This window comes from Hippoglossus stenolepis, chromosome 4, assembly GCF_022539355.2.
Source record: "Hippoglossus stenolepis isolate QCI-W04-F060 chromosome 4, HSTE1.2, whole genome shotgun sequence".
Taxonomy (NCBI): Eukaryota; Metazoa; Chordata; class Actinopteri; order Pleuronectiformes; family Pleuronectidae; genus Hippoglossus; species Hippoglossus stenolepis.
The window spans coordinates 12,381,559-12,406,226 of NC_061486.1; the positions used below are offsets into that span (position 1 = coordinate 12,381,559).

A 24,668-nucleotide genomic window follows, 5' to 3' on the forward strand; every position below is an offset into this window, starting at 1 on the left:
TTAAAAATGAATAGCTTTCTGCATTTATGCATCTCACTTATTATACCGTCACCGTGAGATTTTCTTCAGTACCTGTAGTGTTTGAGTGAGTCCCATCAGGGCAGAGTACAGGAGAAGCTGAGCCCATGGGACAGTAGTGTCCAACTGGACAGATGTCCCCTGTCAGTCCACCTGAGGGCGTTGGAGACACAGCCCCTCCTGAACAGTAATAACCTATAAATCAGCAGATACAAAATGTACAGATATAAATTAATTGACTATACTTGATCAAAATCTTTTCTGGTCTTTACTTTTTACTTAATCTTCTGTTCCACTTTCGTTATGGAAGATAAGAAAGCACAGACATTTTTATCTATCCCAAAAAAAGAAGTATTCAAATTAATGTTCTGATAATAATGTTCTCACTAATGTCATAAATTCTCACCTGCATCACAGATTCCTGTGGGCTGGCTCAGCCCAGTGCTGTTGCAGTAGCGTCTTGGCGGACAGGGCACACAGGAGGACAGGTTTTGAGCTCCCAAAGAGTTGCTCCAGGTTCCTGCGGGGCAGGGGTGCTGCTGGGGGTCCTTTGTCCCTCGTGGACAAACGTAGCCTGCAGGACACATACCTCCAGAGGCCACGGCCACCTGTGGGATTGTTAGAGTAATCGTCAGAGAAGTTTGATCACTTTGGCTTTCATTTCTAGTTTGACATTTAAAAAATGAAAGCTGTGGGCAGCTTGAGTTAATAGCTGTCATTCATCCCCCACGCACAGCAGCGTATTCAAAAACAAAAAGCACTTTATATATTTAACTAATGCAAACTTGGAAACAGGTCTCCAGATTCATATTCATATCAAGTGAGAGAAAACACTTTGAGTGAGTGGAAAATAAGTGGCTGTCTTCAAATTAAATACACAGCTTTAATTAAGAAAGAAGAAACACTCAACCTCCACCTCTTTAAATGCGTTCCCTTCTCCTTCCCGCTGATTCGTGTGCGCTATGTGTGAAGTACAGCATTACATCACTTGAACAAAATTAGCAGCATAAATCCTCAAGAAGGGCACAGCAGACAAAATGTCAAAGATTTCCTCTTCATCATATATCATTTAGAGATCAGCGTGGTAAATATGAAAGACCTGGTTTCGTGTTACATTGCTGAATATGAAGCATGAGTGAGCAAGATGATGGTGATATTGTTAGTGATATGACATCAAAACCGTGGTCCATTAAAGTCATTGCACCACCTGTAGAATTAGGTAATTGTCTCAATTCTCTCATTATCTTTGCACAACCTCAGACGCTGTGTTTGTAGACGTCACATAAAGACGCCATCATGAGGGTAACTAGTTTTTGTTATACTGACCACTTGACAATTTCGATTAAACACCAGTATTTTCCTCGGATAAACTGCTGGAAGTGGATTTATCTAAGTTGTCATTGATCACGTCTTACTGGAGAGGCAGTGGAGGCTCCAGAGGTGCAGTAGTGTCCCGGATCGCAGAGGCCCTGAGGTTCAGAGAGACCGGCCCTGCCACAGAACCAACCAGCCTCGCACGGCCGACAGTGCTGCACAGCATCGCCCCCAGTCTGGTCAGAGTAAGAACCCTGAGTAATCACAAAGTTCAAAAAAAATTATTAACGGTGTGACTTTGATTGAAGTGTGACAGCAAATATTACAGACTAAGAAAACACATCATAAGTGTGCTGAAGAAGAGCAGCTGAATCAGATACTGACTGGAGGACAGGGGCGAGCGACAGAGGTACCGGGAGGACAGTAGTGTCCTGTGGGACATATCGGTGCCTGGGACAAGCCTGTCTGGTTGCACAGTTTGCCTCCCTGACACTCTACACAGGACCGGGCACCTCGATGCTGTGGACAAGGGAACAACCTTGACTATGGCATCATCTCATTCTCTAACTTTAACAGCACATTTTCAGAGGAGCGGGGATTCTGTATGGATGATTTCATACCATCTGAAAAGTGCCAAGAGGACACGGTTGCGCCCTGAATGCCCCCTCCGAGGTAAAATAGCCTGTTTCTGCTTCATTCTGCACGGGCGAAGCTGAGCCACCAGTACAGTAGAAGCCAGGAAAGCAAGGACCTGAAGGTGAGGTGTTGTTGAGGCCTAAACAATAGAAACTGACAAAGAGGAGAAACACATCAGTGCACAAAGACAAGAGGTCACGGTTTTACATAGTACATCTATACATCAACGGATATCAGTATAATCATATTGCAGAAATTAGTGAATGAGTGAAGGTACCCCGGTGGACAGCTGACACACTCCTCAGGTCCGCTGAGGCCGGTGCTATTGCTGAATGTGCCGGGGGGACAGGAGAGGGGGGTGACGGAAGCTGGAGGACAGTAACTTCCTGCAGGACACAAACCTCCTGTTGGACCATCAACTGGAGTCTGGACATATTCCCAGTACAAAATATAAGTAAAGAGGAGAAAACATACATTACTGTAGTGAATGATATCACTCCTAAAATGCCCATTTGTAAGGTTTCTTTATGGGAGTTTCTTTGTGACACTGAAAACCAGAGATTATAAACTGGCTTAGATTGGTTATGCAAATGTGACATGAGCCAGTGATTTAAAAGGTTCCTTTAATCTGTATTTTCCTCTTCTTTCCTCTTATCCCTCTTCTTAAATAAAAGAACAATCCTATAGAATGGAAGTTATCATTAATTTAACCACATTTACTCGTGATCTACAGGAAGATGAGCAACCACTTTATGTGAGTTAATGCAGATCAAAATGTATAAAGATAAGGATTAAGAATTAATGACTAGAAGCTTTATTTAATAAATTATTAAAACTGCGTTGACGTACTGCAGACTTGGCTCCCTCACGACAGTAGAAGCGCTCCTGGCAGCTTCCAGAGGGCTCCTTGAGTCCCACGCCGGTGCAATACTGGCCTCCGCCACATGGGGAGCACTCAGACCTGTCACTAAGAGAAGGCCGGGAGCTGTAGGTTCCTTCAGGACAAGGTTCTGGAGCGGAGGTGCCCTCTGGACAGTAAAAGCCCTGTGGATTGCGTGACACAGAGGAAGAGAGACACAGAGAAAGAAACAGGCCATTACCAACAGAGATGTTGTGGGTGAGAGATTGTGTCGTGGAGGTTAAACTGTCTCATTCATGCATGAAATCATTTATTTTTATATTCTTGATATTAAAAAAGTACCTGAGGACAGACTAAGGGCGTATGGGTTCCCGATCTGCCACAGTAATACCTGGATGGACATGAAACACACGCCTCCCCACTGTGACCAAGTGTGTTATTCCTGTATCGACCTGCCTGGCAAGGGTAGGTATATGGGTAGCCAGTCCCTAGGGGGCAGTAGTGCCCATCAGGACACACCCCTGTCTGAAACATTACAAAATACAGGATATTGTGTCAAATCTTGTAAATATATTAATGTAATAATACAAAATCTAAACAAATGAATATTGAAATGTGAAAAACATGCCCTCTACAGTTCTTGTTCTTAAAACACTGTATATGTCATGTATTTATCTTACAGGTCTGGTAATCGGCTGCTCCTCAGGCTGCTCAGAGTAACAGTACTCCCCCTCAGGACACTGAACACACTCACTCATGTCACGGAGACCTGGGAACTCACTGTAGGTGCCACCGGGGCAAGGAATGGGGTTGGGATCCTGTGAGGTGCATCACATGTGCAGGTGGATTAGTGGACAGAAAGTGTCTTATCAACTTAACAGCTGTATGTGTCATTCTCTGACTCACAATGCCCCCTCCAGGGCAGTAGAAGCCTCGAGGACAGAGGGTGGCCGAGCGCTGGGGGTCCCGGGCCAAACCCTGAGAGCAGAGGAAGCCCGGGGGGCACACCATGACGCTTAACATGGCTTCCTCGCTAGTGGTCTCATTACTGCAGTAGTGGCCCTGCAGGCATGGAGAACACTCCACAGAGCCCTCGTCCTACACACAAGAGAATATGAGGGAAGATGCAGAGGGTTGAAGTTAAGGATATCAAGTAATATGGGGGAGGGACACAGAAAATATGGATTGAAAATGCAAGGGCGAAGAGGAAAACACACAAATAAAACAACTCTTCTTGCAGCCATTTACCAGATGTATTTACACAGAAGGAGATATGCAAGACGATAACACTGTGGGTGGAAATCTAAAAATAGAACAATCAGAACGACTTATAGGAGGACAAGACTATAACAGCTCCAGCTTCCACTGCTTTCCACTGGTTCTGCCAGTTGACCAGTTATAGATGGGGCCTTACAGAGTAGCTTCCAGTTCCACACACTCTGGGGTTGACAGTGGCTGAGTGGGGACAAAAATAACCAGCAGGGCAGGCAGAGCAGTCCTCCAGCCTCCGACCTCCTTTCAGACGGCGAAATGTGGAGCTGGGGAAAGACGGAACAGAGTGGATGTTCCACAGTACTTATCATGAAATCCTTCATTTTACCCCATTTACCAAATTCCTTCCATACAAACCTCATCTTTACACTCACACATCCCTGCTGGTAACAACCCACAATTACTACTTACATTGGACAGGGTGAGGGTTTGGAGGTGCCCTGCTGACAGAATGAGCCTTCAGGACAAATCACACAGTCTTCTCTGTGTCTGTTGCCCATCCGCAGGCTGTAGGTTCCTGCAGGGCAAGGGAACTGGGTGCCGTATGCAGTCCCTGGTGATGCAACATCCACAGAGTTATATCAACATGAATGACTCATGGCTACAAATCTATAAATTATGAAATCATATTATGTAAAGCTGTGTTTAGTCTTAGGGTTTAAAAAGTAAAACATTTCATTACTTGAAGGATTTTGTGCGGCAGAATTCTGAACAACAAAACTTAACTAATTTATTCATTCATTCAGTATAAATACTTCCTTTACTATGTGAAGCTCATGTGTACCTTCAGGACAGTAGTGTCCCGAGCTGCATCGACCTGACGGAGCTCCGGACCCGGCCAAACAGTACCAGCCCTGTGAGCACGGCCGACACTCACTTTCAGCTTCCTGTCCACTGTGACCGTTCCACGTCCCCACAGGACACTTGTACTGGGTGGGGAACATGGTTCCAGGGGGACAATAATGTCCAGCAAAGCAGGAGAGTGGTGGTCTCTGGATCCCACCAGTTCCTGATAACAGGTAAATAACAAGGATATCAAGGTTAGAGAGCTATAGATTTTATTGATTTAAGGAAGGTGTACAGTATGTACAGCTGGAACAATCAAATATCTTTACATCTTATACTAAATGCCTCAATGAGGAAATAAATTGACAATATTTGGGAAATTATAAAAACATGTTATAATATTTTTAGGGAGTAAATGACTATTGATGCAGACATTTGTTGTTAATTTCAGTTCTCATTATGTATAATATAACCCCAAAGCACTTTTTATAACTACAGTGAAAAAAACATAGCTACATCAATATTTTGATTACAATTGCAAATTATTAGCCAGAGGCAACTGAATTAGTTCCCTGCGGTGCTATGAAATACCAAACAGTGCTCTCAAAGGCCAACATAACATGTTTTTGTGTGAAAGATAAATGGCACCTCGAAGACAGGCGTATCGTGCTGGACACGGCTGACACTGGGAGCGGTCAGTGAGGTCAGTGCGGTTGCTCAGTGTCCCCGGGGGACAAGCGTTGGTTGGGTCGTTGGGTTTAGAGGAACCAGGAGGACACACAAACCTATAGGATTCAAGCAAAACCACAGACTAACATGTCATGTCTATTTTACAGATTTCTCAGTACCTATTAAAATGTACAGGATCGAAAACACAACTTTGCAGAATCACTGAAGCAAACCTTTTCCTGAACTGGAATAGATTACGTACCCCTGCATGCAGTCCACATCCGGGGCTCTCAGAGCAACCTGTGTGCAGGCCTTCCCTGCGTAGCACTCCCTGCAATCAGCCAGCTCGTCCTGACCCTCCAGGGGGTTGAAGGAGCCTGGTGGACATGGCACAGGGTCGCTTGCCCCCTCAGGACAGAAAAAGCCAGCAGGGCATTTGAGACAATCCTTCACACCTGGAGGAAACAGTTACAAACATGTTGAGGATGTATGCAGGATTAGATTGCACTGTCGGCCCACTTGGTTAGGATGTCTGTCAGATTCATTTGAAGGTGTCAGTAGAAGTTTCTGTGGTGTTCTTCTATTCTATACCCACTGATCATATAGCTCATCATCCGATTTCCCTCAGTCACCTTTTCTATAGTGGACTAACAGCTCCTGCTTGCCATCAAATGTGTTTTTACCACTAAATTACTCACTTCCTCTCTTTGCCCTCTTCACATCCATCTGTTGCAATTTCCCATCTGTACTTTCTGCTTCGTCATGGCAGCTAAATAACACTTATATTTTCATATTATCACAGTTTTGCTGGACTGTTTTAGGACCATATTAATTACAGCAGCATTTTTGATGGAGCGGGTCCCAAATAGTAATTTCGACTTGATGATAAATGAACAATAAAGGGACAGTTGATGCCTGTGGTTATGAAATATTACTCGAAGATTGGTGCGTATTAAACAGAAATAATGCAGCATATAAACTGACTTATTGCCCCTTGATGAGGGGTGAAGGTGCCTTGAGGACATATCACTTCTTCCAAAGTCCCAGCAGGGCAATATCTCCCCCGAGCACAGGGCAAGCCAGGACCCGATGAGCCTGTCACACACACACACACACACACATAAAAAAAAATGCATTACATCTTGCAGTAACAAAATTGATCCTCATTTCATGTTCTTTCTTCAAGTATGGCGATAGTTACAAAGTTACATAATTTTTGTTGTTGCTCCATTGAAGTCAGTCTATCAGTGCTAAGACTTACCTGCAGGACAGAAGCGTCCTTCTCTACATCTCTTACACGCTGCCCTACTTGTCTGACCCAGTTGTTCCCCCGCTGTGCCAGCAGGGCAAGGTGACCCATGAGGGGTGGCCGTGCCTTCTTCACAGTAATAGCCCTGTGGGCAGAGGAACTGGGAGATGGGTCTCCGGGAGCTGCCTTCCAGACAATAAAACCCTTGAGGAAAGTATTTATAGGGTAAGGTCACAAGATTGTTTCGGGATAGCACGTCTGGTAAAGTCATTCAAAACAAGGGTGAGTTTATAGGTATGGTGATATGATACATCTTTGGATGTGAAACAAAGAAAGAAGGGTTGCCACTCTACCTGCAGGACAGATTGTGCAGTCTCTCAGCCTCTGCAGACCTTCTTTAGGGCCATACGTTCCTGCAGGACACGGTAGAGCTACACCTCCCACACAGTAATGACCTGGAGTGAAGAAAAAAAAGCTGAAATACATATTAGGCGTCTTCCAGCCAGTATGTCGTCAATGAGAGCAAGCAGAGATAAACCACTAACCTATTGGACAGATCACACATGCCAACTCTTCCCTCGTGTCTTTGTATGTTCCTGGGCGACAGGTGATGGGTTGGCTGGATCTGTGCAGAGGCTGGTTCCAGCGGGGGGCCACAGCTCCCCCACACAGCAAAGACGTGTCATTACAGCTGCGGCAGTGAGTCTGTCCAGGAGCGGAGGACCAACCAGGAGGACAAGGAAGAGGCTGTGACATTCCATTATCTGGACAGTAACCTCCTATGACAGACAGAGGACCCATGTTTACTGGCTTAATAGTCATAAATAAACAGATTCATTGGTCTTTTAATACTGCATTACCTGCTGGACACTGCAGACACTGGACAGTACACACAGTGGAATAGAAGCCAGGGGCACAGTCATGACACACAGTGTGATCCACACTGGGTTCTTTGCCAGGCCCACACTGTAAGCAAAATATGAGAGATCAATATGGGAACATGTAGAAAAAGCAAATGGATTCAATTAACTCCAGTTTGTAGAAACATTTGTGTCTTTTTTTCTTTCTCAAATACAAACCACACATGCAAAAGTCTGCTACTACTGTCACCTTATGCAGGAATCCAGAGGGGCAGACAGAGTCTACGGGGCAGGCCAGACACTGCAGGACCCCTTCAGGAGAATGTTGTCCTGGGGGGCATAGAAAGAACGTCCCGTTGGCTGGGTCACATGAAAAGCCTGCAGGACACAGCCTGCAGTCCACTTTGTCCTCTGAGCTGATCAGACCTGGAAAACAAGGCTGCAGCACACGGAATTCAAATGAGTAAAGACAACAACACCTGTCATACAGCGTTAAACTCAGGATTTGAGATATTTCAGGTATAAAACACACATGTGATGAGGGTAAGTAGTAAAAGGTGAATATACCCTTTTTAACAGCAGACATTTAGACTTGTCAAAGCTAGAGTTAATACTGCGGAGTTGGATTGCAGTAAATACAGGAGCCAAAATGTCTGCTTTGAAAAAGGTCTGAATCACTGCTATAAATGACAAGTGAAATATGTTCTTTCGAGGGAAGGCACGGCACAACAGGTTTAAGAGGCAGTGACTTGTACGATGACGCGTTTATTACCTTGCAGTCACTGATATCGCTTTTTCCTGTGTAGAGGTTGAATGTTCCTGCTGGGCATCTGTGAGGTGCAGACACATTGCCTGGACAACTATACAACAGATATATGTTCTGTTATAGCTACTTAATGCACACAGTCAATGAGTACATGATTTTTAAAGATTGTTGATGACTTACAAATGGCCGGAGGGACACTCTAAACAAAGCTGGTGGGAGAAGTGTTTTCCTCCTGGGCACTGATCGAGGTCTGTCTCTTTGCTGACGGGGGGGTCTGCACTCCCCTCAAATGATTCTTACACAAATAAATTCACGTAAGGAAAGGTGTAGGAGTCTGTCATTACTCAACACTATGTTCAAGGTTGATTTACTTCTTTTTTAATTGGCTTTATGTATTAAATATACTGAAAACACAACCTTTAACAATCACTGTTCTTACCTGAGGCGAGTCCAGATTGTGTCAGCAGCAGAAAAACCCATGCGGCTGAAAAACGGAGCCGATGCATCACTCTACGTGAGCGAATCATCGCTGGATCTTCGATCAAGTCCTCTCTGTTTCAGTTATTTGTGTATTTTCATTCCCAACTGTCTGGTCTGAGCCTACGTGACTGATTGTTTAAAGCGATGAAAGTGAGAGGGCCTCGGTCACTGAAGCTGAAACAGGAGCATGCAACGTGATTCCCAGGTGAACGCTCGAGCTGATAATGGTGCACAAAGACGCTGCGTAACTGTACCTTCTACTTTCATAATGCATGAGTATGTGCCAAAGCTAACTGCGATATTGTTGCTGTTAGTGGATCTTCAATTATTTATAAAAACCTATGCAATTCATTTAGAGGTTAGAACAGGAGTTACATTTCTATAATCATTTAAATTAGGCTATCGTTGAATGCATTTCCACAAAAGACCCATATTTCCTTTAAAGGCTGAGGATTTAAAAAATAAAAGTGAATGTCAGACATCCTCTGCAGTGTTGAGCTGCAGTGGTGCATCTGCAGATATATGTGCAAACCACATTATCACGTACAGAATCTTTTCTCCAAGCCAGGTGCAAAATGTATTCTTTGCATTATTAATAAATATGCAGATGTTGGTAATTTAAATGTTAGTGTGTCATTGGCGCGCCAACATTTAGAAGTAAAAGCTTTAGAGCTTAATGCTTTCAACTGAAATGTTATTTTCCAGGAAGTCAAGTGCAATGAATGGAAACTTATCCTGTCAAATACCACTTCCTGTGCCCTTCCCCAAAGTTGGTGCATATGTGTGGGTATTTAAAAGCTCTGCAGGTGCAAGCATCACCAAACTGAGGAGCACAAGATATTTGATTGCAGGTTTTTTAAGACATCAGGAACCAGAAATACGATGGAGATCTCAGTCCATTTCACATTGCTGTTGTTTTGGTTGACACAAGGTAAAGTTTATTTGTCATTATATTGTTTATCTACTGAATAGAATTGTTTGTTGTAAAATAATAGCTTGTCATGTAAAGTAGATCAAATTATACTCTCTCTCTCTCTCTCTCTCTGCAGATTTTGTGAGCTGTGTTAATATGAAGACTCCCACTGAATTCTTGGCAGTCGTGTTGGGAGACACTCTCACATTAAACTGCACCTACAACTGCTCCAATGGATTTGTTCGTGGCTGCTGGAGCGGAGCATCAGATAATTCGCACTGTCCGGGGACATTAAGCAAAAGCAGCTTTTGCACAATTTCTCTCTCTCTGTCAAATGTGTCCGCTGAAGATCTCAATAAGAGCTACACTTGCTACACGCAAGACACGGAAGACCCTCAACTTCGACAAAAAACAGAGCGTGTTGTTTTACTGCAACTGGAAGGTAGATTATGTTATTATGTGAAAATATAATAATAAATAAGATAGATCTTCCATATAAAACAGAGGTGAGAAAACAAATGTTACAATAACGGAAGTAGATTCAATAACATGTCGTTTTTTGCTTTTTCTTCCCAGTTCAAACAAGTGCCCCACATTGGACAGTTACCCCAAAGACAGACAGTAAAAATGGTGAGGTTTTAAAAAATTACAATATTTTTACATATCAAATATTTACATTACTTTTATACTTTGTTTTATTTCTCAGGGTCCCTTCCTGCTAAGCCAAAAGATTCAAATGGAGGTGAGATAGCACACGTTACTTAACATAGATAATGTGTGACTGGTTGTGTCTCTTGTATAATTATGTGCAGAAGTAAAAGCTGGCTTTTAATCAAATACAGCCCAGTTTAACACAGTTTTTTCTCTCCAATGTAAACAGGGGAATTCACAGGGATTAAGGTTTTGGTAACAGTTACCGTTGCTGTTGCCATGATTCTGGCAGCATTGGCCGCTTACCTGTGTGTAAACCAGATCAGACAGAGCTGGAATGATAAAGGTGATTACAAAGCTAGATAATATGCGGTAAGATCAGTTAGATTTGAATATATGTCATTTCTATCTCTGTGTCATTGTGGTAACAATCTCACACATTGCAGGGGAGCCTGTTGTTTCCAGGTCAGGGTGAGTACAATTTACACATTTCTGTTTGGGTAAACCTGTATCTAATAACCTTAAAGAAATCTGATTCTTTGTTAGTTATTTGCTTATCTATTGCTGTTTCAGCTCAACACTACCACTTCACGCTGTCTCACCAGTGATGGGTAAACAGTTTAAAATATACAATATAAAATGTCAGAATTTCAGCCTTCAAATGCAGTCTTGTCATTCTTACCCATCATATTCCCAAAGGGTCAATGTCAACACAAAATGAAAGAGTAGCTTTGAGAATTCCACCACCAGGTAAATCACCTCTGGAACAGTAACAGCACACATCTAACCTGAGAGACACATCATCACTGTTTACAATGCAAAGACTGAAAATCTGTGATATACTGTATAATATCTTTGACGCAGACGATGAGAGCGACACTGAAGTTCCATATGCTGACATAATGATCACTGTCCGAGGCGTCAGTACGCCAGAGCTCACTCAGGTTGGCTACTTGACTCCTGGAGACCAGAAAGAGGTGAGGGACAGGACTTCCGGATAAACTGGTTTATCACATTCACCTTGATGAATCATAAATTCAAAGGACAGCTTCCTGTTCTCCATTCTGCTCTGAGCATGTCATTGCAACCTTGGATCACAATTATGAATCTAAAGCTGGTGTGTGTACGGAGGCACAACTGTACTATAAAATGCTTTTAGTGATCATCAGGAATAGAAATGTGCTACATAATTTACCATTTACATTGAGCCAGATTATGTCATCCTAAATGAAAGAGCCTTTACTTTATAGCCAACTCACAGCATAGGTTAACATGGGAGCTATGTAAATATAGAGCATAAGTGAATTGGGGGTAGCAAAACAAAAGATTAAAAAATATAAAGTTATATGTTAATTTTCCCATAATGTTACCATTTGTTTTGATTGATTTTACTCATAAATGTACATGTTTGTACGATCATATGCATTTCATAATTACAGTTCTGTATAAACTGCCACACAGTCAGTTACATGTTTATTTATCTAAGTTAAATATATCACATATGTTCAAATAAACTCTCTTGTCAGGGGGAAGATCCATTAACATGGCTTCTAAAATAATCCTGAAGTTGAATCACAATGTTTCACAACTGTTTAAATAAAACCTGAGCCTGTACTTCATGAAGGCATGATCCACTGCAGAGGTATCGAATTAGATTGTGCACATTTTAAACAAATGTCACTCTACCTATTTGCAGACTGCAAGGTTCAACCGCAAACCAAACCACAAACACCTTTTGAAAGGAGTGGAATCTTACCATAAATATGCTAGTGTCACGTGTAAAACACAGGCTACACCCACCTCCATCTGTTACTGTCACTGGTGATGTCAGGAGAGAGCACGATGGGAGGACATCTCCGGAGTTCACATTGTTTCTGCTTGTTTTGCACCAGTGGTGGAGAGGTGAACCGGCGCCTCACCTGCAGGCCTCGCGATCAGCTGACCGGCTGCACGTGCTCCTGCCCAGAGAGGTCAGCCGCCAGATGAGCTCCAGCTCCGAGTATGCAGTCATCACATATGCCTGAGCAGAAATACACCTCAATAAACTGATCTTGTTATTTTAATGCGATTGTCTTGTGTCCTTATTACTCTGTGTGCTGTGTTTGACTGTGCCTGCCATAATAATAATAATAATAATAATAATAATAATAATAATAATAATAATAACTTTTTTGTATAGCACTTATCTAAACAAGGTTTAGCAAGCGCTTCACAAAATCCATGGCGAAAAAAATGAATGAACTAAAATAAAAAGGTAAATAAAAGACAGTTCCCACATTATATCAAATAAACAGTTTGAGTTTTATAAAACCGTGTGCCTTGTCGGTATCCGTAGTTGGAGTCGTTGCCTAGGAACGAGTGTCAACTGAACGCCTGCTGTTAGCTTTAGCAGTTCAATGTAAAGGTGGACACGAGTTACAGGTTATTTCAGGTAACAGGTAGAAGTATCTTATTTTAATGAATCTTATTTAATATATATATCTAAGGAGTTTACGTGTTGTGTGGTGACTATAAACTATAAAACGTTAAGTTACCGGTATATTCTTTACCAGCTAACGTCAGCCGATCTCTTCTTCTTCTTCTACGCAGCATATGGGGAAGAAAGTAAACAAACTTCTCCGGCCCGTTTATCGCTAAAATGTCAGTTCCCTTCTCCAACACCCACCTGCGGGTCCCTCGGGGGTTTGGTTCGATCCTGGAAGGACTAGTCCGGGAAATCTTACGAGACCAACCAGAAGACATCTCTCAATATGCTGCTCAGTACTTCAAGGCTCTGCTCGAACAGAGAGAAGGTAACTCCACTTTTGTATGGAAGCCCACTTCCGCCAGTGAAAGACAACAAAAAGAAAAGGATTAATGCTATGTGAAAATTATGAGATTAAAATAAAATCGAGATTATGAGATTTTAAAACATGATTATGAGATAATTCGTCGTAGTTATGAGATTAAAAAGTCAAGAGTCATATATATATAAGATAGCAAGTCGCAAATATGAGATAATAAATCATAAATTATGACATACTAAGCCTTTATTTGGGGTTCCTAAGGCGTTATTTTGAGTGGGCAAGTCATTATTTCGAGAAAGTCTTTCACCACGATGACTCAAGGGATTTTATTTTCAGCAAAGTGGCAGAATCGTGCTGCAATAAGATGCTGTCAAATATATATTTTCTTCTTTTTTTTCCTGAAGAGAGTGGGATGGACCCGGCTGAGTGGGCTGCTAAACTGGAGGACAGGTTTTACAACAACCACGCGTTCAAGGCTTCTGAGGTATAAGATCTACCTACAGTACATACAGTACACCTACTTTGCTCACCATACCTAAATAAACTCTCCTCTGTTTATTAGTGAGTCTCTCCTTACCAGCACACATTTCTTGTTATTTTCACCCTGACAGGCAAGTCCTGAGAAAGAGCCTCCACCAGAGATCACAAGTCCAAGTGAGTCTCACCGTATTTGCTATCAACAGCCAGGAGGATCAACAGGAGAGGGAGAGCATGAGGGAAAGAATAGCGACACATAGAGATGAATACAACATTTTTAAGTCTATTACTAAAATGATAACCACCTGGTTTGGTGTGAGGTTTTTCTGTAGACACAGCTGAGATTTCCGTGTGGATTATAAAAAGAAAAATAGAATCAGGAGTATACAAGCCAAGTCGTATAACTGGAGTTATGGAGCAAAACCTGCTCTGAGATTTTTACCTACATACAACAATTAAAAAGCCATAAAATAACTGAAATGGCACTAAGTAGAGTGCATACCTCCACCAAGGCCCAACATTCCCCTTATGAAACCACATTTAAACTCACTAAATCTGGATCTCGGTTTGGAATTGCTCCAAATGTCACACATTCATAAATATCAGTCCTCTAAGCATGCTATCAGGATCTATGAATTATTCTCAGAAAAATCTCTGAAAATGCGGAAAAAAGCCCCATCTCGCAATGTTAAAGCAAAAGAAAAACAAATCTTCGACATTCCCCCTGATCCAGATCGAAAGGGGGGAAAACATATCCTGCTTGGCTGTTAATATGGATACAAGTGTGGTCCAATCTCATGCTTCAGTGTTTCCATTCTCTCCACATCTCTAAAGAGGACTACATTGTGGAATTGAGGCCCAGAACTAGCATGGTACGTCAGCTCAGTATCTGAAGCACTGTGAGGTTTGCAGTGTCAGGAGTGAGAGGAGAGAGCAGGACCGACCTGCCCAGTGACAGGTTCCAGATGAGGGTCACAGAGGCAACAGAGAGATTACATCTCATGGTTTTTGAAAAGCATTACCTTCACTTATGTCATCGCTCAAATTTCCCCCATGTTCCCACTGAACGTTTCTCACCTAAAGTCTTTCATTTCAATTGGTGCTTTTTAGATGAGTCCAAAACTGCACATGAATCAAGTCATTCAGCAGAAGCCTCGGAACTATCTACCACACAACCTAAAGTCTCTGAAGAGGGGGGTGTAACTGAAACCACAGAAGAAGAAGAAGAAGAAGAAGAAGAAGAAGAAGAAGAAGAAGAAGAAGAAGAAGAAGAAGAAGAAGAAGAAGAAGAAGAAGAAGGAGAAGGAGAAGAAGAAGAAGAAGAAGAAGAAGAAAAACACTTTGTTGCAGAGAATTCTAGTGTTTCAATGAAAAGGGGACTTTCAGAAGGAGAATCAATCAACAGCCCCCCTGCTGCAGATGTACAGTCAGATGAACAGCGTGGGATGGAGGAGGACAAAGACCCAACAGTACATAAAGATGGAAGGGCAGCTAATGAAAAAGATATCAGCTCTGCTCCAGACCCAGATGTACCTCAGTCGGCATCCGCTGACATGCTATTATTCAGTGGGCTTTCCAACGTAGATGTATGTGCTCAGGAGTTAGGAGTGACAGAAGATAATGGGGGTGATAAACAAGAAGCTGCTGCTGTAGATAAGGAGATTGAAGAGTCGGGAGAAGAGGGAAATACCGAAGGAGAAGAACCAATCGAGATCTATCCGCATTCTGGACTTGCTGACGTGGACATTTGTGCTACAGAGCTTGGAGGAACAGACGAAAGAGCCACTTCTGAAAAGGAGACTAACAGCGATGAAGAGGAAAGCTTTAAACCGCCGCCAGAGGAAACTGTTGCACAATCATCACTGTCTCAGTTTGAGACCCCTGAGGATAATCAACAAGAAGCAGAAGATCAGGCAGAAAAAACAAAGGAGGAGGAGGAAACAGAGACTGAAGCTTCCTCTGGGGAACCACATGAAAGTTTAGCTAATATCGAGGGTGTTTTAGATGGTGATACTGTACCAAAGGAGGATTCATTGGTTGAGATTAGCTTTGAAGATGTTCCAGAGGCTCAGCAAATTACTGAGGCTGAGGAGAAACAGCCAGAGGAAGAGGGTTCAGGAGAGGTGTTGCAGAATGAGATATTAGAAATGCAACAGGGAGAGGAGCCCAAGGAGGTTACTGCAGTGTCAACAGACCAAAATATATCTGGTCCACAACACCAAGATGAACCCGAAACAGGGGGAGCTGAAAAAGAACTGAAGTCTGAAGGGGAGGAAATGGAAAGTCAGTTCAAAGTATCTGATATAATGCAGGAAGAGGTGGCCACAAATGACTCTAATTTCAATGACAGTGATGAAGACAAGGGAGAAGGTAAATTAAACAGCAGCCCATCTGATCGGCCCGACACCGAAACGGACGAAAAGAACACAAATGATGAAACTGATGATACAACTGACGATAACGAGAAAATAAGAGAAGGGACATTTCTCCAGAGTGAGGTTTCTGAGAAAGAGACAAAGTCAAATGACGCTGATTTAAAAATAGAGGAGACAACAGACACGGGTGTAGGAGACGAAGAGGACAGAAATACAGAAGGTTATATCGAGAGGGAGGATGAAGACATTAATGATGATGGTGCAGAAAACCATTCATCACAAGTAACCGCATCAAATACAGCAACAGCAGAGATGGAGGGCGAGAGTGAGACTTTCGAAACAAGTACACAGCATCTAACGGAGGAGCATCAGGGAACGGGTGTAGAGTCATGGCCTGAGCGTACAGGGGAAGAAAAAGAGGCCACATCAGAGGAAGGAGAAAAAGTTACAGAAGAAGAGGAAATGAGTGATGCAGTGTGTGAAGAGGAGAGCATCGACATCGCTCATGTTGCAGATGGGACAGTTGCTGATCAGCAAGGAGAAGAAATACCACGCGCGTCTGTAACAGACCCACAAGAGACAGAGGAGAAGAAGAGCACTGACAAGGTAAAGTTTGATATATTATTTATATATTTGAATAGAATCCACTTTCTTCAGCAGTCGGAGTGTAAAAGTTTCTACAGTTGTCATGCAGAGTTGTCTGAGCCCGGTTACAGTCTGTTCTGTTCCCATTCTTGTCTCCAGTAGCCTATATAAATAAACCCTTCAAGGACAAGTCAACAATGCCCCTCACATTTTTTCTTTCTCCCCTGGGTTCTCAGGGGTAGGTGACTGAAAATATCTCCAAAATAGTTCATCCTCTGGATGACGTGTGGCAGTTGCTCTGACAAACTTTGAACATCATCAAGGGGCTCGTAATCTCAATCGCCCGAACTGAGCTGTGCAGAAGTTTTGGTCTCAAACTTCAGCATAATCTGCATTTCTGCTCACAATGCTGTTTAAGGCCTTTACTCTGCCGCATGCTCATGAAACTGTAATACATTGGCTTTGTTACTGCCAGATTCATTCCCGTCTTGGGAGCCTGCACTGCCTCCACAGATTGAAACTCAATTCAGTAGCCTGTCATCATAAAAAACAGACTGAACAATTTGTCTTGCAAATCAGGCCTTTAACATTTTTTTTTTTTTTTTACACTGCTGCCACAGTTAGCTAGGTCTGATTTGTCTGGACCAACAGAGCTCCAAACACTCACAGGGAGGGAGTGTAGGAAGGGGTACTGAGAATGTTACCATGGTAACCCCTCACCATCCTGCTCTCTCTTAGTGTCATCACAGAATTAATGATGCTGATAGTTGCTAGGCACCATCTGTATCAGTAATGTACCTTTTAATATCAGTTTCTAACTGACTCATTAAACAGTAAAAGAGCATGTTTTCCATTTCTAAATGCAGTGGACGTATGTGTACTCTTGCTTAGGATTTATTTCAGCTGGAACACAATTGTGCAGTATGTAGGCCAACTACTCTCACAGTGACCTACCTTCAGTATCTCAGAATCCTCTCCAAGTCTTTTTTATTTTAACTTTTACACCTTTTAGTCATAAGTGCAAACTATGATCCTCCTCTGATCATCTTAGGTGGATAAATACTGTGTTTTATACACTAATGATTTGGCTGATATGTGCAGACAGCTGCGATTGATATCAGTAAAATTCAATTTGTAGGAGTTTATCACTCCTACAAATAACCAAAGTGAATTGATTAATAAAGGGTGTCAGCGTAGTGAAATTAGGCCCGAGGATAACTCAGCATATTGTCTGAGTGATTAGCAAACCAGTGGGAGAGCGTTTAATGTCAGAGGAATAACTCAGATAAATGGATACTTTCTGTTCCTCTCCCTCTCCGTCTTGTCTCTGAGGCTGGCAGAGGAGTGTGGGCGGCCATACCAGCTGGGATCAGAGGGATGGAGAGGGCTGCGCGCTCGCTCTGCCTCTAATAAATTTATAACACCTCCTAGTGTAAAGCAGTCCAAGATGCTTACACGTCTTTATTTTCACACTAATAGTAGAGTTTGATAGTCAGCAATTATTGTTTCATGACCATCTGGCTTTTGCATAGTATTTCTATGTTGGTCATCTGTTTAAATGAGTTTATTATTGTAACACTGCAACTTGTGAAGTTTCTATGATGCTCACTCCAATGCGGTTGTCACTTTGCATTTTCCTTATTGGTATCCAGACTCAACAATTCTATCATTTTCACTTGTTTCAAAAGTGTTAAACTTTATATCAGTGAAATATTCACGAATTCCGCGTATTTCTATGACTCCTCATATTGGCGGTTGCTAGTCTGTTAAAGGTCTGTTACAGTAATGTGAACACAGTAGGTCAGCAACCTTAATGAGACTGAAAAGATGGAACACATGTTTGTAGGAGGTCTCTCTCTCCATCCCTCCCTCCCTCTTTCTCCCTCTTTCTCCCGTCCTCTCTCTGTGGCTGTAGGTCTCTCTCTCTCTCTCTCTCTCTCTCTCTCTCTCTCTCTCTCTCTCTCTCTCTCTCTCTCTCTCTCTCTCTCTCTCTCTCACTCCGTGTGCGTGAGCGGGTGTTCCTGAACATACAGTGATTGTTAGTAAAAAGCCAGTGAGGCATCTGTATTATACCGGAGACTCGTTCAAAGACAGCTTTGCTGGGTCTGCGTAGAAATTGAAGCGAACAAGTCACACTAGATCAGCTCACCTGAAGACTGAAGTCATCTCTGAGAAACATGGAGTGTCATAATGTAAGTAAAAGTTTCAGATTAACTTTTTTAAAGACGTTTTCTCTTTCATTTTGATTCACTTTTTAAGTACTAATGGTTTTTACGGGTGTTTGGTTGTCCTCACGCTGCACCCTGCCGTGTGTTGATGTTGTTGTCGCTTCACGAGAGTTAATGTAACAATTTGTGTGCTTATGAATCTCAATGGGTTGATTTCTTTACAGAGAAGTGACAATGTAAAACCATATTTTCTAAAGGCTTTTAAGCTTTTTTCAAGTGGTTAATATTACCTGAGATTTTTTATCAGAATATTTCACATCAATGCATGTAGAGGCAATAAAACCAACAAGCCCCCTGAGATGGAGTGTAGCTGGCAGAACCCTGCATCTCCGCTGCAGCCGGATTGTGGCTGCTCAGTGAGCAGTCAGACACAGAGGCTAATGAACACTGGCTGAACAGGTGGGTGGCCACACTCCTACACTGGAGGGGTTTCACTGGAGACATGCAGCACTGCCTCACCGAGGTAGTGGGATGGTGGTGGGCTTGTTTTGCGAGCTGCCTTTGTGTGAAATGCCAATCTGTCTCTATAAGCAAAAGCTCGGGGTGTAGCCGATCCATTTTTGGCCACACAATCTGAATTGGTGTTTACATAACTCGTCGACAGCCTCGGCGTTTTTTTTTCCTCTGCCACTTTATGACAAGCCAGGATTTCTCCCCGCGCCCACCCTCTCCTCGTTTCCTGTGGGACAGTGGATGCCGTACTTTCAGTCTCTGGAGGAGCTGCTGCTGTTGATTGCAGTCACATTTTTACTGGTTCATAATTTTTAGCCAAAAGTTGACAACAGACCATGGTAATTAATCACAAAACAGTCCGTCTCTGACATGTTTCCTCCAGCAGTGTATTTATAGATCCTCTGACAACAAGAGAAAGGGAGAGCAATTAAGTTATTGCTGTAAAATGTCAGTTACTGGCCTCGAGAGAGCACCCACTGGAGTCATGTAATACACATGACAACAACCACATTCATTGCTGTCAAAAAGACAATGTTGTAGCATATATGCTTTACGAAAGAAGTTCACAATCTGTTAAGGATGAGAGTGTTGAAGAGATAAAACACTCTTTGATATGCTGTCCTATTGTGAACAACCAATACACTGTGGCCCTTCTCTACAGGAGGAGTGCAGTCGGCCCCAGGAGGAGGAGGACATCATGGACATCCCCCTGGATGACCCAGAGGCCAACAGGGCTGCCGCCAAGATCCAGGCCGGCTTCCGGGGCCACATGACCCGCAAGAAGATGAAGCCCGAGGACAAAGCGGAAGGGGAGGAGGTGAGCAGCACTGGGGATGTGCTCAACGGCAGCCGGGGGGACACAGGTCAGTGGTGTAGGACGAGGGATAAGACAAGGTCACATAATGCCGTCGATGATGGCATTATGGGTAGTGACTTTAAGGATGGTAGGAGATGCTCCCATCAACAGGTGTAGCTACAGTAGGTGACATAAGGTAAGTGATGGAGAGCATAGGTTGCGTATTTACAGAGTGTTCTGAGTGGAAGCAGTTTTGCTGTTTAGTGGGATGTTTTAAGGAAATTCGCCATGTTGTCGGCAGAGCATGCGTCTTCTTTGACTTTACGTATGTCCCATTTTAAGACGAGAGCGGGGCCAATCCTTTCTTTGTGTCGAACACTTGAGCAGGACGCAGGAAAACAACCTGATTTATCGTTTTACACACAGGAAAGAAGCCTATTTAAAAGCCATAGACAATTAAATACACCGATTAGAGCCCATTATAGTTAAGACCACATGTGATTAATGCAACACAAAACCGAGTGACTCGTTTAATTACCCCATGAGGACTCAAGCAACAGATGATTGAATCTTTCAATTAAATCTTCTGTCGAAAGTGGTTTTAGATGAATCTTCTTCTAGATGTGGCGTCAAGTCATGAGAGAGAAATCATGTTCACGAGCGGTTGGTTTAGATTGAAAAGGTCAAGTTACATTGTCACCACATTAGGATGCTTTATGACTTTTATTCAGTGGTTTGAGGATTCAATCAGTCCTAAGATGTTGTTGCTGTTGTCTCCTTGTAATGTTGATGATTTCAAAACAAGCAACGGTGGCATTTAGATTTGTTTTCACGCTGATACAAACCAAAACCTTTCCAAGACATTTCTGCAGACAATAATAACACAAAATGAAAGTATTAAAACTCATAACCTCACATTTACATCAGACAGCCACTCAATTTGTATTTTTTGAAACTTGAACATGTAAACTGGAGTAGGCATTAAGAGACCCATCCCTCGGAATTTTCTCACTTCCCTGTAAGACAGCAGCTTTTTCTTTGGGGATGTGGCTGAGACAAGGAATCTATGTCAATGGTTCTCCCTAACCCATTTGCTGGCCGCCTCGCATGCTTTTGTAGAAGTATTTATAGCTCCAGGTGCTTTAGGTACAATATACTTACGCTTCCGAGGGCCGAGCAGAATTAATGGGCCTGTCGAACTGGAATCGAGCGTCCATGGTACCTCCCATTGGGGTAGACCCCCTTTTCACAATAATTCCTTTTTTTTTATTCAGCTCTTCAGTTATGTTAGCCGTCACCATGAAAGTTTGAATTCAATACTTTAAATCTTAGAGGGTAAATTCTACTTCACTATAATTGTATTGTAGAAAGATTCCTTGAGAATGACTCATCCGTAAGTAGCAGCTCAATATTGAGTTTTGATCAAGTGTTCTTTCTTTTTTTTACAAAAGATCCGCCCACATGTACGTTTTCTGATTGTATCACAGTGTTCAATCTTGACAAGCGCACACAGGAACTGTTCTTTTCCAGGCTCTGCGGTGCCTCACGCCTCGCCTGTTTCTCTCTTTTTAGCGACAGGAGGATCGGGGGCAGTAGAGAGCGACGACACATCTGTGCCAGAGCAGTGACACCCCTGCCCTGACCTGGATGAAGAGAAAGAGGGGGAGGGGAGCAAGGTAGCGGGAGATGGCTGGCGATGGCGTCAGCTGACTGGTCTGGCTTTCAGACACACCTTTTTATCCCAGGAGTCGTGTTTTTTCTTTTTTCAACCCAAATTATCAGTAGAAAAATGAGCAGTCTTGAGGGTGTGTTCTGTGAATTTTCGTGAACTTTAACACTCCTTCTCTGCTTCTCCAGCAGCCTCATCAGTACGGATGTCTTTGACCCAGAATTTGCAACTCACTGCATGTACTTGTGAAACTTCTGGTAGTGTGCTAGTTTTTAGATGATGATCTGTGAACGTGAAAAATGAATGTCCTCTAAATGCTAAACGGGGCTTATTTTGCAAGGATCAGTTCATACCATCTGTGTATAAACCTTGTATGCATCATCAGCATTAGACTTTGCGTAACTCTGTGGCTTAAGTTATTTCTTATTTGGCATTGTTTCCTGGTGTGCTTGTATCTGGAACATAATGTATTATTTGAGCTGCTTACTAAAATTATTAAAACATCAAAAATATCAAAAGAAGAGTAGCTACGTATGTTCTGTTTATTCTGAGATTGCAATTGCCTTGATTCTCAGTTTCACATTGATTCTCACATTCTATAAATCTGATCTTCCACAACAGCATGCATTAATTACACTTTTTTTTTCCGGATGCATTTGGTACAGCTTTACCTTTATGACACACTGGTTCAATATGCTCTATTGTTGTGTTGCTGGATTTGACTTGTTTGACTTATGTTAAAAAAAAAAAAAAATCCTGTTTCATGCTTTAAATCTAATTGCATAGTAACTTGCTGCACTTTGCTGTACAGTCATGGCATCGCACAAATAAATCCACCTTAAATATACGGTGACATGTCTGTTTTAAACTTCATTAATCCGAGCGAAGGGGTTTTGTCAGGGAGGATAAGGATGTTTGTTTCGAACAGTTTATTTTATGTTCACTGTTTTGTGGGGGGGAAAACACTACAACATCAACAAACTGCTCATTCATTCTTTTTCTTTTGTTACTGCAATATATGCAGGTTGCTGATTGGAAAGAGCGGATTACCACGACGCTGAAACATTCACAACATAAGAACTATGCATTTCTAATATTTACAGATATTACGGCAATTTAAATAGATATATTGCTGGTGATTTTTAGAGCCAATATGTATTAATCCATCAAATGCTTCCATCCTGTCATCAGGGGCATAGTTGGGAAAACACCACATAGTAATTCACATGCACCCGTCAAAGGTTTTGGAATACATGTGGTACCTTTACTGCAATAAGGCTGTTTATATCACAAAGGAGTAACATTGTGCTTGCTTAATACGCCCAGGCAGTCTTGTTCACTTTATGAGAAACAGGCTCGAGCATCTTCAGTCTCCCAATGTTCCCACTCAGCCCGCCCACACACATCTGAGACATACAGCACACGGCACACACTCAAACTGCACATGCATTTTCACACAGGAAGAACACAGCCCCTACTCTGCCATGCAGATCCCACTGAAATCATTCATTGTCATACTCGTACACACACACACACACACACACACACACACACACACACACACACACACACACACACACACACACACACACACACACACACACACACACACAGATTCGTGGTTGTGTCACCAGCTGTGGAGGTACCATCATGGGTCCTGCTCTCAGCGGTTTTGCAGAGCACTTCCTTCTCAGGCTGACATGCCTCCTCCGCTTCACTCTCACAAACATCCTCTATGGCTTTTCACATGGACTTATTCTCTCTTTTTTTCTCCTACTCAGTCCCAGAGGTGACATGGCCACATTCTCCTGTCTCTTTAATGACTGTGGATGAACAATCAATATCCTGCACACCTCCAAACATAGCACAACACCCACTTGGTGGGTCCCACTGGATTCTGCGATCGAGGGAAAAGACATATTTTCAGAGAAACTGAGCCTGAAAGTCGTGTTTGTGTCTTTTTAGATCCTCGTGCGAGTCATGTGAGGGGACTTTGTGAAACACAGGGCAGCCTGAAACCTACTAACGAATAACAGCGCTGTCCCCACCTCTTACAACTTGTTAAGCGCAAGTGGACTATTTCAGGAGTAGATCACATGAAAAATCTGCTTGGCTGGTTTCGTTCTCTTTCTCAGACAGCTTGTCAGTGAGAGAAGATCTCTGGAGTCTCCTGGGTGGTAATTAGAGATGAAGAAGCCAGGACAAACAGCAGGGGGCGCAAGCTTCACAGTTTTAATGCCTGCCTTGCCATCCAATAGCAATAATGAGTGGGCTTCACTCTCATAAACAGCACCTGGTCTGTAAAATAGTGGAATCCGGGATGTGAGCGTCCTGCCGTTTTGTATTTTGTCACATCTGTATGTCTGCGTCACACAGGATGGCATCAATCTCACCGAGGCCTAAATGTGACAATGGTTTCTGTCATAACACATGCACACGAACCGACTGGGACACACAGTCCCAGCGTCTGTGTCCCGTCTCTCCTCTCTGCTCTTTTGACTGCAACGTGTCCCCCTTGATTTAGAGAGCGTTCGAAGATGAGAGGAAGAGGGAGGCGCTGCTTTTAGCGAGGGCAGAGGTGGAGGGGAGAGGTTTTAGCTTTGATGGTTGACTACACAGCAGCCTGAGCCCTGGGAGAGAACAGCCGCTGGTTCCCACAGTCCTGACGCTTTCTGTTGTCAGATCTGTTGTCAGACAAAATGCTGCAAGAACTCAAGAGAAGGCTGCTGTGCTATATACTCAAAAAGCAAATTACACATAATAACATGCAAACAGGCCTTAACCCTCAGTACCTTTACATATAGGCAGCATGTCAGGTTATAAGAC

General features: G+C 42.9%; 2 protein-coding genes across 6 annotated transcripts; both read left to right on the forward strand.

The window, feature by feature from the left end:
* The first annotated feature begins 9,706 nt into the window (after positions 1 to 9,706).
* LOC118106276 lies at positions 9,707 to 12,536 on the forward strand. Of its 2 annotated transcripts, XM_035154686.2 has the most exons (10): positions 9,707 to 9,840; positions 9,959 to 10,264; positions 10,399 to 10,452; positions 10,529 to 10,564; positions 10,703 to 10,819; positions 10,920 to 10,944; positions 11,047 to 11,084; positions 11,173 to 11,223; positions 11,338 to 11,450; positions 12,366 to 12,536. In XM_035154686.2, exons 1-10 carry the CDS (start codon positions 9,792 to 9,794, stop codon positions 12,495 to 12,497), a joined length of 921 nt encoding a protein of 306 aa, XP_035010577.1. In that variant the 5' UTR covers positions 9,707 to 9,791; the 3' UTR covers positions 12,498 to 12,536. The 2 variants fall into 2 exon arrangements, with proteins under 2 accessions (XP_035010577.1, XP_035010578.1); XM_035154687.2 differs by lacking the exon at positions 11,173 to 11,223.
* A 277-nt stretch (positions 12,537 to 12,813) lies between these two features.
* spa17 (sperm autoantigenic protein 17) lies at positions 12,814 to 22,689 on the forward strand. 4 transcript variants are annotated; one of them, XM_035153578.2, is made up of 7 exons: positions 12,814 to 12,904; positions 13,063 to 13,265; positions 13,664 to 13,743; positions 13,871 to 13,913; positions 14,847 to 16,717; positions 20,039 to 20,240; positions 21,746 to 22,689. In XM_035153578.2, exons 2-7 carry the CDS (start codon positions 13,112 to 13,114, stop codon positions 21,799 to 21,801), a joined length of 2,406 nt encoding a protein of 801 aa, XP_035009469.2. In that variant the 5' UTR covers positions 12,814 to 12,904; positions 13,063 to 13,111; the 3' UTR covers positions 21,802 to 22,689. The 4 variants fall into 4 exon arrangements, with proteins under 4 accessions (XP_035009469.2, XP_035009471.2, XP_035009472.1 ...); XM_035153580.2 differs by having other exon boundaries at positions 20,039 to 20,194; XM_035153581.2 differs by lacking the exons at positions 12,814 to 12,904; positions 13,063 to 13,265; positions 13,664 to 13,743; positions 13,871 to 13,913; positions 14,847 to 16,717 and adding an exon at positions 18,674 to 18,888.
* Positions 22,690 to 24,668: the final 1,979 nt, after the last annotated feature.

Excerpts from the sequence above, each read along its gene's own strand:
- LOC118106276 (XM_035154686.2), top strand. The coding sequence starts at position 9,792 with ATGGAGATCTCAGTCCATTTCACATTGCTGTTGTTTTGGTTGACACAA. Across the intron at positions 10,453-10,528 it reads AAAGACAGACAGTAAAAATG|GGTCCCTTCCTGCTAAGCCA; the intron begins GTGAGGTTTTAA and ends TTTATTTCTCAG. Across the intron at positions 11,224-11,337 it reads TTTGAGAATTCCACCACCAG|ACGATGAGAGCGACACTGAA; the intron begins GTAAATCACCTC and ends TCTTTGACGCAG.
- spa17 (XM_035153578.2), top strand. The coding sequence starts at position 13,112 with ATGTCAGTTCCCTTCTCCAACACCCACCTGCGGGTCCCTCGGGGGTTT. Across the intron at positions 13,914-14,846 it reads ACCAGAGATCACAAGTCCAA|ATGAGTCCAAAACTGCACAT; the intron begins GTGAGTCTCACC and ends GGTGCTTTTTAG. Across the intron at positions 16,718-20,038 it reads AGAAGAAGAGCACTGACAAG|GAGGAGTGCAGTCGGCCCCA; the intron begins GTAAAGTTTGAT and ends CCTTCTCTACAG.